At 40.2% G+C, this 21233-nt stretch overlaps 1 protein-coding gene across 3 annotated transcripts in view; it reads right to left on the bottom strand.

Moving 5' to 3' along the window:
* The window catches only part of PTER (phosphotriesterase related), a 70120-nt gene that overhangs the window by 23153 nt on the left and 25734 nt on the right, over positions 1-21233 (bottom strand). For 2 of the 3 annotated variants that reach the window (XM_045463379.1, XM_045463378.1), the window contains exons 2-3: positions 10728-11198; positions 9124-9389 (exon numbers count right to left, since the gene is read on the bottom strand). In XM_045463379.1, the coding sequence (XP_045319335.1) occupies positions 9124-9389; positions 10728-11159 (698 nt within the window). In that variant the 5' untranslated portion in view covers positions 11160-11198. Of the gene's footprint in view, positions 1-9123; positions 9390-10727; positions 11199-14233; positions 14420-21233 lie in introns of all 3 variants that reach the window. The other variant, XM_045463380.1, reaches the window with a different exon arrangement.

Genomic DNA, 21233 nt, shown 5'->3' with positions numbered 1-21233 from the left:
ATGTGCTGGAGAGAATATCTGACCAATGCCTTCTTTGGCCCTGACGTGGGCTGATCTGCCCAAATGTCTGTAAAGAGTACAATTTGGGATACTCCACAAATACCAATTACCAGCATTACTTAATTGCATTTTATTTGGCATTACTCGTGTATATTAAGAAGTTCTACCATGGGGGAGGGGAAGGAAAAAAGAAAAAGTTAGAGAGGGAGAGAGCCAAACCATGAGAAACTCTCAGAAACTGAGAATAAACTGAGGGTTGATGGGGGGTGGGAGGGCAGGGAGGGTGGGTGATGGGCACTGAGGAGGGCACCTGTTGGGATGAGCCCTGGGTGTTGTATGGGGACTGATTTGACAATAAATTTCGTATTAAAAAAAAAGAAGTTCTGCTACATTTCAATCTGTCAGACATTTGTCTGCACTTTGTTTTTTTCTTATTGAATAGGTCCTGCAATGAAAAGAAATCCATGGTAAACAATAACAGGGGGGGAATGCACATAATGCATTAAGGGTTAGAAGTAGTTTTTCTTAACCCCCTTTGACAGATGAGAAGGACTTGAAGGCTTCAGTGACTTTCTCAAGACCAAGCAAATAAGTGCTGTTGTCAGAACTAGAAATTAAGCCACATGACGCCCGTACCCCGTTTCTCCATTGTCCCATGCATAGAATATAGAAGAAAATAGATACACACACACTGATGATGTAGTTACTTGCCGATATCCTCACACAATGGTAACCTGATATGTGTTCGGTGTTTGTGTTTCTGTGTCAGTGAGTGCTCCCTACAAACCAGTGTAGACTTTGATATAAAATTCAGCCCCAACCATACAAGTTATATACATGTGGCCATAATGACATGCTTTCAAAGCATCTATTTTTTTTTCTTTTTTCTAGTTTTTCTTTCCTGTCATCTGCCACAGAGATAGCAGAAGAAATATCAGAGGACGTTAGTAAATTTTAAAAAGGGGTGTGTTATTAGTAAATATTTCCTTTTAAAAAAAACTGTCACTTGCTTGTCAGGCCTCTACTTTGTGGCCTGAACTGTTTCCTTTAATTTTTCACTCCATGGTAGGATCTGAGCCAATATGACTAAATAAGTTCTCTTTACTATAAATAATGTGCACAATGTATATACTATCCAATGTGTGTACTCATTCCTCTCAGGCATGCTCTACTTATGCACATAATGCATGCATATGCATAATGCTAATAATAAACTGTTAAGAAATACAGCATTGTACACGCAGGATTCTAAATGTTATAAACCATTTCATGTGCATAGCATTCCAATTGTTCTTTCTTTAAAATGCCGTACTATTTAAGTATATAAGGATGTTTTGCTCAATTTAAGTTTGCAAAACATTTGCCTGGAATTGTTTTTGAATGGTTTCACGTTAATTCACTAGGATTCCTAGGAATTAAAAGTGTACAGTTCCAAGAATCCCGGATAATTTTTTTGTGGCTTTTCAAAGGCAACCTTAAGGTTAAAAGTCACCATAATTATAATTCAGTAATCATTTTTTTAATGTTTATTTATTATTATTGAGAGACAGAGAGAGACAGAGCATGAGCACGGGAGGGGCAGAGAGAGAGGGAGACACTGAATTCGAAACAGGCTCCAGGCTCTGAGCTGTCAGCACAGAGCCCAACGCGGGGCTCGAACTCACAAACCACGAGATCGTGACCTGAGCCGAAGTCGGACGCTTAACCGACTGAGCCACCCAGGTGCCCCATAGTTCAGTAATCGTTTTGAAGGCAGAGAATATGTTGTCCCCTGCTACTTTTCACTCTCTGGTACATGGTAATGAGGCGCTCAATAAATATTTGTTGAGTGAATGAATAAATGAATGGATGCAGTAATATTCTACCCTCTTACTTCATCTAATTAAGTTCATGAAAAAATATATCAAAATTGTAACCTATAAAGAGGTGAATCTGGCACGAATAATCAGAGGTACGAAGAATAAAATGTGTTATTAGCCCATTCCCTGAGCTCTCCATTTTCTTTCAGAACCCTGGGGTCAAATTCTTCTACCTTCCACAGGGAGCAATTTTCAAAGAGAGAGGTGGGCTATTTTCCTACACTTGATTATTATTGTGCCCCTAATCAGACTCTGGGCCCTGGATTTCCATCAAAGTTCTGTGGTTTGTTAGATAGATAACCAAGTAGAAAAATGATGGAGGCATAGCACCTGTCTTTTGCCCTCCCCGGGACTCAAACTTTAATCAGTAAATAGTTAGTACCCAAATGCCTTCCAGCCATATTGCTTTACCCAACTTTCACTGGTAATGAAAGAATTGTGTTGTCACAAAAATACCTACAGCTACTCTATAGTACATTAAGGATAAAATTTCCTTGGAGATGAATTGCAAAGAGACTATCCATGGGGTATCCTCTTTAATCACATACACCAAATATTAGACCAGGGGCAGACACAGGGCTGTGATTACATGCCAACTGGAAATGTAGATAGAGTTTCAACAGGGAGTAAAATTATACTAAATGATTAAAAGGCATAAAGCCTTTGTGGATTAACAACCCAAACAGGAACACTTAGGTGCTGGTGTTATTTTCCAATAACTGTTGACTTTGGGTGACTATAACTGTCAAGGACAGCCCCCTGCAGTGTTCCCTAGGGCTAAATTCACAGCAGTCCATAGGCGCATCCACAGACCCATATTTCTTAAAGAGAACAGATGGTTAGGGGAGGGCCTAGACACCGAAGCAGATTTATCTTGTCAGGTTGTTATCTCCAGGTAAATGACCGTAAGCAGGTCACAAATGGTCACATGACAACAATGTGGTTCAGAGGTGTCCTGAGGTGTCTGCCATTCATTAACTCTTCCCTCTCAGGGTCCCAACTGCTCCTTTTGGATAGGTAGATAACAGTTTTGTTATTGTTGTTGTGTTGTGTTGTAGTGTGTGTGTGTGTGTGTGTGTGTGTGTGTATGTGTAAACATACATTTTAAGATAAAATGCCTTATGCATGAATGCTAGTGAAGATTTATATTCCTTCCCAATATTTCACTGCTTTAACGTGATTGTGTCCATGCTGGAATATTTTATTTTGTATTCTGAAATGATAGAAGTCTTACCTCTGAGGGGATAAATGCACCAATTTTACGCCAGTCCTGGGGGAGACCCCCGTGTTCTAAAAGCAGCCACAGGGCCGAGCCAGCACCTTTACTGGCTACCTGGCAATCAGAACAGCCGGTGGGTTCAGAACCGTCTCTTTTATGCCTAAAACGGCATGGTGGGAGAAAGGAATGATTCTGTGTTTTGTTCCGTTTTGTTTTCCTGGGAGGCCTTGTTTTCAGAATGCTCTTCTTTTTTTGTATGTTGTCTGTGCATTTTGTTGCAGGAAATACATGCTCTTTTGTGATTTGTCCCCATTATGAAAGCTGCCCTTTCAGTACAGATCAGATTGCGTGCACAGCCCAGCAGACCTCAGAGAGTCTGTGAAAGGCTGACCTAGTCAAACGTCAGCCTGGCAACTGTCTTGCTGTGAACACCCACATCAGAAAGCTAAAGTTGCCGGCATCTGCCTCCCTGATTATTTTTTTTTTCTGTTACTTTATTCCGTTTGTTTTTCTAAATGCACTACTTTTTCTGAAGCCATTTTGCCCAGTTGCCTCTCACTGAAATGTTCCTACTTGTATGTATTTCAGGCACTGGAACCCTGCATAGTCCCTAATATAGGTACAGAATGGGTGGCTGTTTGAGAAATGGTCTCAGGATTTTCTAGGATGCTCTGAATCTGTCTGATGCCAGGCCAACCTCTCAGTTCCATCCTGAGCTATTCTAGAGGGAGGCACTGGGATGGCAACCCCTGAAAATCAGATAATGTACCTTTGTTAGTTAAAAAAAAAAAAAATATATATATATATATATATATATATATATATATATATATATACACACACACACACATATATGTACATATATATGTTGTTTGATTTTATGAGCAAAATTATCCTACTGTCCTAGGAGTTAAGATTTATTTCACAATTTCCAACAAAAGCTAACTTTCTACTAGGGCCAAGCATAATTTTCTAACTTACCTACATATCTAACTATAGAGAGAATTAGAAAGATTCTTCTTTACGAATCACCATAAGGCGGTTCAAATAGTATGGCGGACTAAATGTTCAGAGAAAGCCTCTCCAGCATGGTGCATGTAAAATACTGAATATAATGAAAGGGGGAAAATAATCATATTTTTAAATGCTTGATTAGGCTGGTGGGGAAGTAAAGGACTTTCTCATGGTGCAGAAACAACAAGGGAGCAAAGAAACTGAGAGGTAAGGGGAGACCTAGAGTGTTCATTTGCCTGGCAGGTGGGGGAGAGGGGTAGGTTAATGGACCGAAGGGAGACAGATCCCAGCCTGGATAAGGCAGGAAGTAAATTGGAGAACACAGTTCCCATCAGTACATAAAGGGAGGGCTCCCTCACCCCAGACACTACCCATGTGGGCAGAATAGGTAAAAACCTGGTTCACAGAGGGAGTCTTTGGTGATATGCCTTTCTCAGTATTGTCTTCTGGTGAAAGGGAAGCAGAGTGAGAAAAAATGTCTCCAGTGAGAATCCATAACCACAAGCCCACACTCACTGAGTTTAGGGGACAGAATTCATAGAACCTGTGTGGTTCGAAACTCTTCAAGTCAAAAGTTTAAGCAGTCACACACATACAAAAAATACTGTATGACTTGAATGAGGTACCTGGAGTCATCAGATTCATAGAATGGTAGGTGCCATGGCCAGTGGGGAGGAGAAGTGGGGAGTTGTTGTTCAATGGTTACAGAGTTTCAGTTTTGCAAGATGAAAAGAGTTCTGGAGATTGGTTGCACAACACCGTTGAACTTTATACCTCAAAATGGGTACAATGGTAAATTTTATACTATGAGCATGTTGCCATAAATAAACATTTTTTTTATTTACAAAAATTGAATCTAAAGTAGAACCAGATTGGCAATGCCCCCTAACTGCCTATAAGAAACAAACAAAACAAACAAACAAACAAATGGGAAAAAAAACCTTCTAACCTAGGACTCATAATAATTTCCAAGGAATCCAAGATCACAATAACATTTTTTTAATATGAGAAAATAACCTCACATGAATAAAAGCCAGAAGAACCAACAAACTATAAAATCAGGCCTTAGAAATTAGATTTATTGATTACAAGGTAAATACGGTATGTTTAATATTTTTTTAAATTTTTTTAATGTTTATTTTTATTTTTCACAGAGACAGAGAAAGAATGCGAGTGGGTTAGGGGCAGAGAGAGAGGGAGACACAGAATCCAAAGCAGGCTCCAGTCTCTGAACTGTCAGCACAGAGCCCGACGTGGGGCTCGAACTCACGAGCTGTGAGATCATGACCTGAGCTGAAGTCGGACACTCAACTGACTGAGCCACCCAGGCGCCCCTATATGTTTAATATTTTTTAAAGATTTAATTGTAAACATATTGAAGGAAAAAGAAATTATCAGAATTAACCAAGCAGATGTAAAAAGTAAACAAATAGAACTTATAGAATTTTTTTTGAAAAGGCTACGGTTTTAAGTTTTATGTTCTTATTTTTTTTTAAGTTTATTTATTTATTTTGAGAGAGAGAGAACAAGCTGGGAAGGGGCAGAGAGAGGGAGAGACAGAATCCCAAGCGGGCTCTGCAGTGTCAGTGCAGAGCCTGATGCAGGGCTCGAACTCATGAATCGTGAGATCATGATCTGAGCCAAGATCAAGGGTGAGACCCTTAACCGAGTGAGCCACCCAGGTACCCCTATTCTTAATACTGTAAACCAAATTGATAGGCTAGGCAACAGATTGATTTTGCTGGAGAGGGAAGTAGTAAATAGGAAGATAGAGCTTTAAGAAAAATAGTTCAAATATGCAAATGGATGGAAATATGAAGGAGATGTTAAGAGACCTGCAGAACAGGTAATAAGATCCTACATATATCAAATTGGAGTTTATGATGCAAATAACCAAGAAGATACAGATAGAGTGATATTCAAAGAGACAATGGCTAAAGTTTTCCAGAAACAATGAAAACTACATTTTCATATCCAGGAATCCCAAGCATACGCCATAAAAAGAATTTCACACTGAGATAGATCATAGTGCAAATACAGACTACCAGAGACAGGTTAAAACCAGAAAGAAAAAGGCACGTTACTTCAAAGGAAGCATAATTAGATTCAGCCGACTTATGAACGGCAGTACCATATTTCAGTTGAAAATGGGATATCTTTAAAGGGCTTAGAAAAACTAACTTTTAATTAGAATTGTATATTTTAATTAATTATGATAAATTGCCTTTTCTATTTGATTACCTCTTATGAATGAAGGAATGAAGGCATTCTCAGATACCTATATGCTAAGTTTTTATTACCAAAACAGATACACATCAAAAGATCTTCAAATGATTTACCTTAGGAAATTCAAGGATAAAGACCTGAGATGTAAGAGTAAATGGTGAGCAAAGAAAATTGCCAGCAGAAAGGCAAATCTAAATATACAGTGACCATCAATACGTCTTATGATAGTAAAATCCTGTCTAATCACTGGGATTAGAAAAAGAAAATAGACACACATTCTGGAAAAAAAAAAACAGTATAAAACTTAGATGGTAGATTATTGAAATTGAAGGGTTCTAGGGTCTTTGTCTTACCAGGAAGGTTGGTAAGAAATGTATTATATTTAAAATTTGATATGTTACATTTGATACATGTTACATTTTCTATCATAACCACTGATAGGATAGAAATCGTATATATACCTTCCAAAGTATTAAAGGGGAAAGATAAAATAAGGAGGTGAAAAAAATCAGTAAAAGACATCAAGAAAGAATGACATTAACTATGACAAAAAGAAAAGGTGGGGTAAACATTTTAGTAAACATGGTCAATGTATGTAAACTGAATTTTTCATATAAAAGAAGAGACTGGGTAAGATCCCAAACCCAGCCACATGCCCCTTATGTAAAACACATCTAAATTATAAAACTAATACAGAAAGGTCAGTATAGTCGCACTAGCATCAGATAAAACAGCCTTTCAAACAAAAAGCGTTACTCAAATTACTAGAGATAAAGCAATTCAATATACATTGAAATAAATTTCAATTCACCAGGAAGGTGAAAAAACTTGTGACAGCATAGCTTCAAAATACGCACACGCGCACGCACACGCAATCAGAAGCTAAAAATCCACTGTAATGGATTTTAACATACTGCTTTTTATAATCAATCAGTTGGGCAGTCACAAAATCAGTAGGAATATAGAATATTTGAACATAGTTAATTTAATAACTGTAGTCTAATGGACCTATAGAGAGCATAATCGTAGCAGGATACAAATGTTTTCAAGAACCTAAGAAATATTTATGAAATTTAAAATATATCTTCGTTTGCATGACATACTTCACATTGTTTAATGAGTATTAAAGAATCATCTTTCTTGATTAGAGACACTACATATGTTCTGTATCATCCAAGGTAACATGATCAAATACATTATTTTAAATTCGCATGAACCTACCCTAGATCTCATGGCAAATGGTAGAGTGAAGATTCAAAAGCAGGTGTCTCTGGGTCCAAAGAGTCTCTTCTTCATACTGTGGTGCACTATGTCTACGACGGGGGTCTAGAAGCATCCCTGTATTTTATCAGTATGACCAGAAGAGTTTGAAAATAGTCATGTATGTACTGTTCTTGATACTAACCCAGTTGCCAGGAAAATTGCCTTTACCTTGATGTTCTCAGTCTCTCCATTAATATTGGCTTCTCTATTCTGCCACAGTTATAACTTACTTTTCTCAGCACAGGCTTTTATAATATTTCTATTAAGTAGAAGCATTGTTTCAGTACATTCTGTAGGACTGTGAGTTTATTAAATAGCTGAATGCCAGGTGTGATTATGAGAATTTACCAGTCTGTTGATATGGCTTTATTCCAATATACAAGATAGAAGTAATTGTAATGTATTATTAGTCTCATTTGTACTGTGTTAATTCCTTAATCAATTTAATTCGTTAATCAAAGGCTAATGTCTAGCCTTTGCAACACTGTCAGGCCTTTTCATAAAACAAACTAGTCAACACCTGTTCAGATAGTCATTTATTCTGCTTGCTCCTACACATCTAATATAATGTGTTGGGGGTTGAGTGGTGGACTCCAAAAAGATCTGTCCATGTTTTAACCCCTGCACCTCTGAAAATGATCCTCTTTGGGAAAAGAGTCTTTGCTGTTGTGATGAAGCGAAGGGTCTCGGGATGAGATCATTCCGGATTATCTGGGTAGGCACTAAATCTAATGATGTGTCCTTCTAAGAAATAAAAGAGAAGACACAGACAGATAGGAGGAAGCCATGTGAAGAAAGAGGCAGAAACTGAAGTTATACGGCTGCAAGCCAAGAATGTCTGGAACAACCCGACAACGGAAGGAAGAAGGAAGGTAGGTTTTTCCCCTGGAGGCTTTGAACAAGTACAGTTCCACCAGCACCTTCATCTCAGAGTCTGGCCCCCAGAAGTGTGAGAAAGAAATTTCTGTATTTTAAGTCACCCAGTGTCTTCTAATTTGTGATAGCAGCTGTAGGAAACTAAGAATACTGCCAAACAAATCATTATACCTATTAGTATCATGTTTTCTAATTGCATTTGCAAAATTCAGAGGATTCAAACCACCAGTCACAACAGCAAACTTGAATGTTTACATTTATGGTTTTCTTCTCAGGGTGAAACCATTCACTTTCCCTTCCTTCTATATTTGCAGAGAAATTTATCCCCCAACTGACAAATACTGAGCATGTACAATTGGCACCTACTGTAATATCAGAGACAGCGTGCATAGAGACAGTTATTATGAAGAGTTGGGGAGGACTCAGTAAATTAAAAGGAATTATTTACACAAAATACCTAGGACACTAACAGACCCAGAGTTGGGACACAAAAATGGCAGCAACGACTTTTATTGGTGTCTATTGCAAAACATTATAAATACTATCATCCAGGTAGTTAGTGGTTTTCTCTAGGTGATTAGTATTTCATTAATCTGACGATACTATTTATTTGATCATCCATAATCATCTGGTGCCTTGGGACTTATTTGGAGATAGTCTGCTTACCTATCAATGTGGGACATAACCGTTTTGGAGACGTCTACACCTGCTTCTTGCAACACTCGGATAATCTGAAATGGTGCGCTTGGATTCCTTCCAGGATGAATAATAACAGGACAGCCGAGCTGAGCCTGAGCATGAGCTGTTGCCTGAAGAACCTTCTTCTCACTCTCTGCCAGAGGCCAGGAGCAACCAATTTCTCCAATGACCCCACACTTGATGCTAGTTCCATCAGCTCCATGGAGAATTTCATTAATGAGGACATCAGTAAGCTGAGGAAGAGTGGGAAAGAAGATACTTTACAGATTGTGGAATTTATCAACCCATAGTCACCACAGTGTGGGAATGAAATTTAATCATTTCGTCATTTGTGCTTTAAAAAATCTGCTCGACATCCATTCAGCGAATACTGGCCAATGAGAAAGGCCAAGTCTCAAATTCCACAAGTTATTCTAAATCAAAGACTCAATAATATCTTACTGTGATTATTTCACAAGAAATTTGGGGCTTTAGAAAGCTATAGGGAAAAAGATGTGACTTCACGCAAGTACATTCAGATAAGAAAAAAAAAAAAAACTGTAATTTAACCTGAGGAACATCTAGAACGTAAAAAGACTGCCCTTGAACATACGTCCACTGTATTAAATGATTCTTTAGTTCTCCCTTATGTATGCAGCTCTTGGTCCCATACAGCATAGGAAATTCACAGCACACGATATTAATATCATATTTTTTTGGTTCATATGTATATTTACTACTAAGAGTGGTTGGAAGAATGTATGATAGCTGCTTCAGGATAGTCTTCAAATAACAGACATATAAAAAGGTAAAGGGCTGATTGGAAAATAATGCAAATCTTTGAAATATGAAGATTTTAATAATTGACTGATTCTTTGCAAACACTATGGGTGACATTCCTTGCCTATCAAGCAGATAATGGAAGACACGTACAAATGAATACAGTATGTATAAACACATTAAGTTACTATCACAGAAAGAGAGCACATGTATATGCAAAAAAGACTTGTGGTTAATTCTTTCTTTTTATCTCTGAAAGATTTACTTCCTTCTGCCCATTCTTGCCTCAGATCATATGATAACAAAAACAGGAATGGATTTTCTTCCACCACCCCTCCTGTTTTGTAAAAGAAGGAAACATATTCGCAAATGCGCCAAGTCTCTGCCTGCCAAGTTTCACCCTGCAGTGAATTTTTATTGCTGGTTATTATAAAATCCAACAAGAAAATCGAGGTTACATAACTGAAGTTTATAATGGAAATATGAGGTTTACAAACAGACTGTGGCACCACCACTGAGCACAGACACAATACATACAAATCTAAGCGTTCACACTTTGGGTTTTCCAGTGACCAGTGGGTTAAGAGCTCCTTCCTTCACACTTTTTTTCTTCACGAAATGAAATGTTCCTAATTTGGGTCCCAACTGGCAGATGCCTTTGCTAGCTAGCAAACTTCTGTAGCATGCCCAGCTACCTCTGAGTCAGTGACATTCTCCAAATGTAGGTGACACACAGGGGTAATCCGACGTCTGGAGTTCTGGCTTTTCTGAGTTTACGTGCAAACATTGCTGAACAACTTGGGGCTTCTTACCTGTTCCACTGACATGGCTCTGGTGTCTGGAGAGTGAGTTGCATCCACATAAAATCCAGCTCCAGATATGATATGGACGCCGGTCTCTTCGGCAAGCCACTTCAAAGTCTTCACGTCTCGGCTGATGCCAACAGTAGTGTTCTCGACCAAAGCCCCTCCACCGTTGGCTTTAAAATACAACAGTTCTTCCCTGATGGCTTCCGTCTCCTGATTCAGCTGAAGATTCTCCTTATGGGAATAAGGGTTCTTTTGAATCCAAAATAAATTTTTCATCATAATAGGTTCTTCGGAGGTAGCTTCGTAACGTGGAGGAGGTGGGTAGTAACAGCAGTCAAAGGTCATTGTCAAATGTTCGTGGGTCAGAGTGCGGCCCAGTTTGCCTGGCTCTACCAGGCCCAAAACAGTTTGGACTTTCCCACTTAAGGAGGACATTTCTGATGATACCAGGAGATGCTCTGAAAAGAGTGTTTTCTGGAAAAAAAAGAAAACCATAATCAGAAAATTTAACACACACATAAATTCTGTCCATAGGGGATGGGAGGCTGTGAATGTATACCCGTGTAAGAAAGAGAATCAATGAGACTAGAGATATGGTCCCATTTATCACCCTGCCAAAGCCAGAGTCAGTCTCTAGTAAATTGTGTAAGTTCACTGCAGCCTTAAGTGACATGCATGGTGTTAAATGTCCCCCGGCCACTTCCACTGGGACTCCTCTGCCTGATTTAATCCCATCCTCATCTACTGAAAATATTTCTTGGTGTTCAGCTCACATTTTCCTTTTGCTTAATTTCATCTCATTAGTCACAGGTACACACTCTTGGTCAATTCAACAGTAATCTCCATCTAAAAAAACTCATAACCAGTAAGTTTTATCCAAACCAGCCTTGTCTCCGAACTTTTAGTCATTTTTTTCAGATAAATTAAATATATACTGAGGCTACTGATCATCACTAGCCATTACTACTCATTCACTATCTACATGAATCTACTATCAGACTCCTGTTGATGGTCTATCACGTGCCAGAAATTGGATATACAAATATGCATAAGACAAAACTCTCTGACCTTGATGATTTCACAGACTCCCCCCCCACCGCCTCCAAAAAAAAAAAAAAAAAAAAAAAAAAACTGGGGGGAAAACACCTAGGTTCAATAATAAAAAAAAAAAAAACAAGAATAAAAACCTCTTCGCTCTAGAAGTTTTATTGTGTCTAGGGCACATAGAAACATTTCAAAAATCATTAAAAGCAAAAATCCTTTGTTATAATGAAAGCAACTATAATTTATTATTGAAGCTGAAATTTGCCATCCCCCAAAAGAGTAAATACCTCTCCACTTATCCTATTTACTTTCATTTGTAACACATACTAAGGATTCACCAAGTTTCCATCACTGACAGCAAAAACCACAGTTCCGTATGTTCCCTAAATGAAGGGATTCTCTTGGAAAGAAGAAGGCACGACTGAAAGTGTGAAGACAAACACCTCCATGGCCAAGAGCGAAACCCCTGCCAGAAACAGTGGTCTACACAGACCGCCAGCCACACACATTTGGAGGATGGTGACAAATGGACTGGGAACCAGGTAAAAGAAAATGCCTTTGAAGCTCTCAAGCTGTTTCTTTAAAAGACATTCTGAAATCATTTCCCCCCACCCTCCACATCCCTGCCCCTTTACCACTTTTCTTCTCTATAAATTAGAATTATCTATAAATTTACCACTTTTCTTATCTATAAATTAGGAAATCAGTGCACATTTCCTAGGCTATCCTAAGAATTCGATGAAATGAGATACCACAGGTTAAAAAAGACCTGTAGACATGGTTGGCACAGCACGTGGCCAACAAGCAGTGGCTTTGCGATGCTGGTTCTAGGAACTATTAGGTAGCCCCTAGGTTCTTTTTTTCCAAGTCTTTGGTTAGAGAGGAGATCATTTGGGGGAACAATGGGTCGAGGACTATTCGCAGTGGGTGTAGTACGTTCAAGAGACACGGTGAAAAGAGACCAGCGTGGGAGAAGAGGGAGCAGCGAGCTAAAGGCAGCTTTCTATCAAGCCATTGGAGCTGAGGGGTTTGATATATATTGGCCTATAATGCGTAAATAATTGATTTCGAGTGTTTGGCAGAGAACTATAGGATGTGTGGCTAGCATGGCCATTCGTTTTCGTTAGGTAGCACTCTTCTGCAAGCCAAACTTCTAACCTCTAAATAATTCACACGGTGACAGCAGCTAGCTGCCAGTCACTGCACCGGGCAATCATTTTCATCAATGATGTCTAGGACCCCACTGTTCAATGCCTTATTCCCTGTTACTGAATGCAAGAAATACATAGCTAGTTCTTTCTGTTGAAAAAATCACAGTTCCATTAATGATCGATTTCATTTTCCATAAGGGTTAATTTGTTCTTTCCTTTCTTCTGACGGACGGAGGCCAGAAACTTGGATAAACTGATAAAACACCATCACTGTCTTTGTGTGTCAACTATACTTCAGTTTTTTTTAAAAAACATGGGGAGGGGGAGAAACCGCTATCACTTTTACTAGAAAAGTACCACACAGCATGGTTAATTGATACAGATTTGAAAGAGCAATGTTAGTAAGTTTCAAGCTCGCAACCTGTGAATCTGTGAAAAAAAAAAAAATCACTTAAGAAATGTCATCTCTCGTGGGAAATTCCTCAGGCAGAACTAGTTGGTTCTTCCTATGATCACAATGTAACCCATGCTTAAAGGATAAGAAATGACTAAAGAACAAACCAGAGCTGCCACTGCTCTAGGCTGGAATGTGTCTTTTAGTGGGATAAAATACGTATGTGGCAGTCATGATTCCCATGAGGCTAGAAAGCCCTCTCCTACGAACATTCAGCCTGAAAGTCGTTCTCTTCTCAAGGTAGAGACAAGGGGCTACCACTGGCCTTCCGCCATAGACAGAAGAGTTCACAGATTAAGGAGGAAGGTTCTGGGCAATGAGAACTGCCAGCTCCCAACTGTACAGACCGGAGGGACCTCCACCAAAAAAAGCAGGCTTCAGGCATTTTGCAGGGCATCCATGGGAAGCTTCGGCATTGCACACACCTGCAACAGACGATGGTGGGAAAAGAGACAGAGGAGCTGTAACATTTGCCAAAAGCTTTGTTGTGCTTCAGAAGTGAAATTTGAGCAGAGACACTGACGCGACTCCTCTGCAAATCCTGTCACAGCCGGGTCAAAGGAAATGAGCCTTCTCATTCCAACAGGTACAGAATCGGATAAGAACACAAGCTTTAAAGGAAAAAAAGAGAAAGAAAAAGACAAGAGCAGGGGATCCGTGCTATAGTGCTGAACTGGAAATCAAAGACACTGTGTAGGATGTGTCATTTTTGAAAACATATACATGAATTCACTTTTATAAAATACAGAGCAGATTTGCCAAATTGTTGGAGATTTGGTGGTGGGTGGGTAGTTTGAGGGCGATTTTAGTTTTGTTTTCCCCAAGATTTTGCTACACCTATTTCACCCTGATCGTTATACTTCATTTTGATTTTTCTGTCTCCTGGAGTTGAATGCTCATTTCAGTTACATTCCACATTTCAGAGGGTAGGGCTTCCTGAGAATTTCACATATGAATGAGCTTCCTGTAGATCTCAGAGACTCGTGCCCTTTCGGGGCCCCTGTCCCTGCTGTCACTGGTCCTAGACCCAGCTGAAGGTTCCTGCCCTGCAAGTTTAGACATATTGGTTAAATTGGCAAGTGACGTTTGCTGCACTGATTCTCAGCTCACTTCCCCAACAACTGTGCAACTTCCAATCTCTATAATAAATCTTTGTTCCCTGATCAAACCCCCCCCCCCGATTAAAAAAAAAATGGGAAAGCATTTCCGAGCTTTATGCAGAAGATATGAACTGAATACAGGCAGCCCTGTGGAGAATGGACGAAGGGGAGCCAATGTGCCTGCAGAGACCCACAGGGCGTTGCTAGAACCTGGAAAAAAAAAATCAGGTAGTGGCTGTCTGAGAGGACAGCAGTGGAGATGGTGGGAAAGCAGAAGCAGCAGGAGGTGCTGGAAATTTCTAACCGGACTTGCTGATGCTGTAAGAGTATCCTCCAAATAATGGGCTCCTCAGAAAAAAAAGTGCCGCCTGGTGCAAATATGCAGGTGCTTCTATTTTTTTTATGGTTTGTATCGCATAGACCCGCAGCACCCTATAAACATTGCACTTAGGGCTGACATTTGATTTGTCATCGAAATATGTATGTTTTAAGCCACATAATATTTCTTAAAGCTCGTTTGAATACTTCATCAGGTGCAGTTTCAAGCCTGTGACCTGTCTTCTCGCAAACAGTATCGGTCTGGTGGCTGAGCGGTGGTGACACAGGATTTCCTCCCCATGCACAGGACCCGTCTGCTTGCCCACATATATATGACTGTGTGGCCCTATTGCATGGAGGCTTATAACTTTTCATATTAAGCATTGTCAAAACGTCAATAACTCTACCTGCGTAAAGGGAAAGAAATCCAACCACTTCAGTACACAGAGGAAAAATGGGACCCAGCGAGTTCTTCAGACCGTGACATAAATAAAACAGAACCACTCGCAGATGCAAATGAACAGCCTTGAATTTTGCATTCAGAGGAAACGGTGGGTTTCATTCCCAAGCTTTTTTTTTTTCTTTTCCTTTTTTGCCCTATTTAAGGAAGTTGGGGAGATGATCTGAGGATACCTCCAAATCCCAAATCCCACAGATGAAGACGGTGATGGAGATATACCCAAGAGGTGACACCCCTGGAAAAAGCCACTCACAGATGGGTGTGCCTGGGAAAGATTCCCTCCCCTGGATCAGCACAGGCCTTCCTGGGCCTGAGCAAGAGTTCATCTAAAATGAGACGTCAGTTCAGGGGCACCTGGGTGGCTCAGCTGATTAAATGTCTGACTCTTAGATTCGGCTCAGGTCATGATCTCACAGTTCGTGAGATCGAGCCCCTTGTCTGGCTCTGCACTGACAGTGCAGAGCCTGCTTGGGATTCTCTCTCTCCCTCTCACTCTGCCCCTCCCTCCCCTGCTGTCTTTCAAAAATAAATAAATGAAACATTAAAAAAATGATAGTTCAGTCCAGTAATTATTAAAGCCAGAAATCACTTTGGGCTGCTCAACTGACAGGATGCGGCCTGTGGCTTAATTGACTCTCTTTTTAAAATTTTTATTAAAGAACTTTTTTTAAACTTTATTTATTTTTGAGAGAGAGCATGAGTGGGGAGGGGCAGAGAAAGAGGGAGACACAGAATCGGAAGCAGGCTCCAGGCTCTGAGCTGTCAGCACAGAGCCCGATGGGGGCTCGAACCCATGAACTGTGAGATAGATCATGACGTGAGCCAAAGTCTGACACTTAACCAACTGAGCCGCCCAGATGCCCCTAAAATTTTTATTTATAACTGAATTATAGTTGACATACAATATTATATTAGTTTTAGGTGTACAATCTAGTGATTCAACAATTATATACATTATGAAATGCTTGCCATAAGTATAGTTACCATCTGTCACCATACAGTTATTACAATATCACTATGTCCCTTATGCTGTAGTTTTCATCCCTGTGACTTATAACTGGAAGTTTGTACCTCTTAATCCCTTTCATCCATTTTACTCATCCCCCCCACCACCTTGCCTCTGGCAACCACCAATTTGTTCTCTGTATTATGAGTCTGTTTCTGGTTGTGTTGGTTTGTTTTTTAGATTCTGGATAGAAGTGAAATACGGTATTTGTCTTTGTCCACCTTATTTACTTAGCATAATGCCCTCTGGGTCCATCTATTTGCATATGGAAAGATCTCACTCTTTTTCATGGCCCAGTAATCTTCCAATGGATACCACATCTTCTTTATCCATTCATCTATCAATGGACACTTAGGGCAGCTTCTCTAACTTGGCTGTTGTAAATAATGCTGTGGTAAACATAGGGGTGCATGTGTCTTTTCGAATTAGTGTTTTTGTTTTCTTCAGCAAACACCCAGAAGTGTAATAGCTGGATCATATGCTATATCTATTTTCCGTTGTCTGAGGAACCTCCAGAACTTTTTCACAGTAGCTACGTCAACTTATATTCCCACCCACAGTGAACAAGGCTTCCCTTTGTCCCACATCCTCACCCGCACTTGTCATTTCTTGCCATTTTCCTACTAGCCATTGTGGCTGGTATAAGGGGATCTCATTATAGTTTCAGTTTGCCTTTTCTTGATGGTTAGTGACACTGATCATCTCTTCGTGTGTCTTTTTGGTCACCTGTATGTCTTCTTTGGAAACATTTCTATCCAGGTCCTCTGCCCATTTTTTTTCCAAAGTTTATTTATTTATTTTGAGAGAGAGATGGAGAAAGCATGAGCAGGAAAGGGGCACAGAGAGAGAGGGAGAGAGAGAGAATCCCAAGCAGGCTCTGCACTGTCAGCACAGAGCCAGAGGAGGGGCTCGATCTCATGAACTGTAAGATCATGACCTGGGCTGAAATCAAGAGTCAGAGGCTTGACCACTAGAGCCACCCGGCGCCCTTCTCTGCCCATTTTTTAATGGGCTCTTTACTCAAACGGGTGCCAGCCGATCACATACACTATGACTTTGGCAAATTACTATTGGCTTCTTGACTTTATCTGTTTAGTCAACAAATTGAAAACATTTCCTCCTTGATAAAAAGAGGGGAAGTGGAAGGAGGAAAGGAGGACGGCCGAAAAGCCTTGTATTCAGGTCAAAATGCAACATTACTCACTACTTGTCATAGTAACATCAGAGCTGGGACAAGTGTGATATTGTCAGAATGCTATCTACAGAACTGACCTTTATGTTTTCCTTCATTTGGAAAAAAAATGAGATTTAGCTCATCTCAACCCCTCATTCTCAGAGAAAGTTTCTACACTCACTTCTGTGAGAATGTTTGATGTAAATTCCTTGATTTTGCTCCGAGCATAATCCTAGGAGTAAAACACGTAACAAGTTACTGGATACAACGATGATAACTTCTTTTTCTTCATAAAGAACTCAACCCTGAAGTTAGTTCTCAGCTTTTCCCAGAGCAAATTTCCTCTTCCATGGGTTCTTAGCACTAGGTTTTCTCGCAGAAACAACAATATTTTCAGCAAACTGCACAGCTGGTCCTTAACTGTATTTAGTCACTTAAAGAGTTTACAATTTGCATTACTTTATTTATTTAATTATTTTTTTAAAATCTTTATTTATTTTTGAGAGAGAGAGACAGCGTGTGAGCAGGGGAGGAACAGAGAGAGAGGGAGACACAGAATTGGAAGCAGGCTCCAGGCTCCGAGCTGTCAGCACAGAGCCCGACCCGGGGCTCCAACTCACGAACTGTGAGATCATGACCTGAGCCAAAGCCGGACCCTCAACTGACTGAGCCACCCAGATGCCCCCAATTTGCATTACTTTTAATTCCAGGAGAATCACATGTTAATGTTTTATTTTTTTATTTTTTTATGTTTATTTTTGAGAGAGAGAGAGACACAGAGCACAAGCAGGGGAGGGGCAGGGAGAGAGGGAGTCATAGAATCCGAGGCAGGCTCCAGGCTCCAAGCTGTCAGCACAGGGCCCCACGCGGGGCTGAAACTCAGGAACCACGAGATCATGACCTGAGCCGAAGCTGTCTTCAGTGGCTTGATTTAGTTGGAAGAACAATAGGTTCAGAGTCAACAGGTCTTGGCTCTTTCACTAAATAGTTGTGTGATTTGGGGCAACTAACTGAACCACTCGGAGCCTGTTGTCCCATCTATGAAATAAATGGGTTGGACCAGATGACTTCCAGATGACATTCATGCTTCTGTAATATCCTTTAGCTTGAAATGGATATTAATGACCTTCCATAGATCATTCAGTGAAGAATCTTCATCTATCAATGAAGGTGTATTTTAAGAATGGTTTTTAAAATGTATATTTTATATACATGTGCATATATATATATATACATATACATCTCTATATATGTAATGAGAATGCATTTCATTCATTACCTTTCAATTTTGTTCATTCCCTATCAGTAAGGCTGTACTTACTGATTTTTAAAATGTACAATTTATAGGGGCGCCTGGGTGGCTCAGTCGGTTAAGCGGCCGACTTCGGCTCAGGTCAGAATCTCACGGTCCGTGAGTTCGAGCCCCGCGTCGGGCTCTGTGCTGACAGCTCAGAGCCTGGAGCCTGTTTCGGATTCTGTGTCTCCCTCTCTCTGACCCTCCCCCATTCATGCTCTGCCTCTCTCTGTCTCAAAAATAAATAAACGTTGAAAAAAATTGTTTTAAATGTACAGTTTATAAATGTGTGCATGTGTGTGTTCATGTGTGTATACACACATATATGTATATAATAACAGAATGGGTGAATTGCATTCACTACCTATCAATTTCATTCATTAACTATCAATGGAGGATGTACCTATTGAGTGTTTTTAATGTATAATTTATATATGTGTGAATACATACACACATGTACATGGAGAGAGAAAGAATCGGTTTTAGTTTGAGATCCTTCTAAGTTTAAAAGAACTCTAGGAGGGATGGCTGGTTTGAAAGAATCCTGAACTTGGAGTTCTGGCTCCAATGTTTCCTATCTGTGTAACTGTGAAAAATTGAACAGCTTACCATGAGTTAGTTTCCTCCCTTGAAAACTGGAATATCTGCCTTATTGCAAGATTTGAAATGAAAAGCAAATAAGGTAACACCTAAAAGCACTACCTAATTTATAAGGCACACACAAATGCTCCAAATTCTTATCATATACATCAAACTGTGAATTCTTTTCCAAACATTTGCTGAGTATCCTTAGGCAAATAAACCCAAACTTGTTCTTTTAAAAAACGAACAGTAAGGGTCTGAAGTTTACGATTCAATCAGAGGCTGTAATCTGTTTATTAGTTCCTCCACTTGAGGCCTGTGATTCTTAAAAGCAGATTGACTGTTGCGATTGACATCACAGCTCATTAGGCTTTTGGAAAGGACCCACCAAAGCGATTACAGCTATAGGAGGTCCTCATTATCCAGGGGTAACTAGTACTGGAAATGCCTTTTTAAATGAATGCGCTTAATACAGTGTGTGCGCTGGTGTCCACAGACGGCTTCCAGTGAACCATGCCTTCTCGTATTCACATCTGTGTGCAGCTCCCTTCCACGTGGAACCTGAGCTTCCCTGTGACTCGCTTTAACCAATAGCATGTGGCGGGAGTGATGCGATGCATTTGGGACCCAAATCTTCAGAAGGAGTTTCTGCTTTTGTGCTTTGGGGAAACCTGCACTGCCATATAGGTATAGCTACCCTTAATGTGGAGAAGGAGAGGCCCTCAGACTACATGGGGAGTGAGAGAGGCAGGCGCCCCAGAATCCAGGCTGTCCCTGAGAAGGCACCAGATGAATGAATGAGTCATCTTGAACATTTTAACCCAGCCACGGTTCCACATGACTGTGAGCCCAGCTATGGCCAATCGAGAAGAATATAGCCGACCCACAGAATTATGAGAGATAATAAAATGGTCGTTGAAACCTGTGGTTTGGGGTTGTCACACAGCAGTAGGTAACCAGAAAATACAGAGACCAACACTGAATAATAAGTTATATTAAGACTTGATCGGGGCGCCTGGGTGGCTCGGTCGGTTAAGCGACTGACTTCGGCTCAGGTCATGATCTCGCGGTCCGTGAGTTCGAGCCCCGCGTCGGGCTCTGTGCTGACCGCTCAGAGCCTGGAGCCTGTTTCACATTCTGTGTCTCCCTCTCTCTGACCCTCCCCCGTTCATGCTCTGTCTCTCTCTGCCTCAAAAATGAATAAATGTTAAAAAAAATTTTTTAATTAAAAAAATCAATATTTCAAATGAGAAAATAAAATAAATATGATAAAAATAAATCATAATTATAAACATGCCCTAATTATAGAACAAAGAAGTAATTGAATGGTAGATTTGGGGGTGACAAAATGATGTGAAATGACATCATTACTTGACTTTTGCACCCAGTGACGAAAAAGGCTATCTTTGCGGAAGTATCTCTGAAGGCATTATTTTTTACCAAGGCCCTCTATTTTTTTTAAGTTTACTTATTTATTATGAGAGAGAGAGAGAGAGAGACAGAGAAGGCTGGGAAGGGGCAGAGAGAGAGAAAGAGAGGGAGAGAGGGAATCCCAAGCAGGCTCTGAACTGCTAACACAGAGCCTGACTTGGGGCTCAAACCCACGAAATGTGAGATCATGACCTGAGCCTGAGTCAGACCCTTACCCAACTGAGCCACCCAGGCGCCCCTACCAAGGTCTTTTATTATGCAGTTGTGATGCAACTTATTCCACATTGGGCTTTGTATGTAATACAGTTCTCTTCCAATATCACTGTCATCGACCTCACCACAACTGCATCTTCTTTTTTTTAAGGCTTTCAGTTTCAGTTTGCAATCTACTTGCATCATATTTTTTGAAATTTATCAATATTTACAACAGTCAGCCAGAGATGAAAAAAAAGAAGACGCTGGGGTGCTAGGCAGGCACAGAAATCCACACAGGGA

The sequence above is a fragment of the Leopardus geoffroyi genome, chromosome B4 (assembly GCF_018350155.1).
Source record: "Leopardus geoffroyi isolate Oge1 chromosome B4, O.geoffroyi_Oge1_pat1.0, whole genome shotgun sequence".
Classification (NCBI taxonomy): Eukaryota; Metazoa; Chordata; class Mammalia; order Carnivora; family Felidae; genus Leopardus; species Leopardus geoffroyi.
This window is presented reverse-complemented; position numbering and strand designations above follow the sequence as displayed.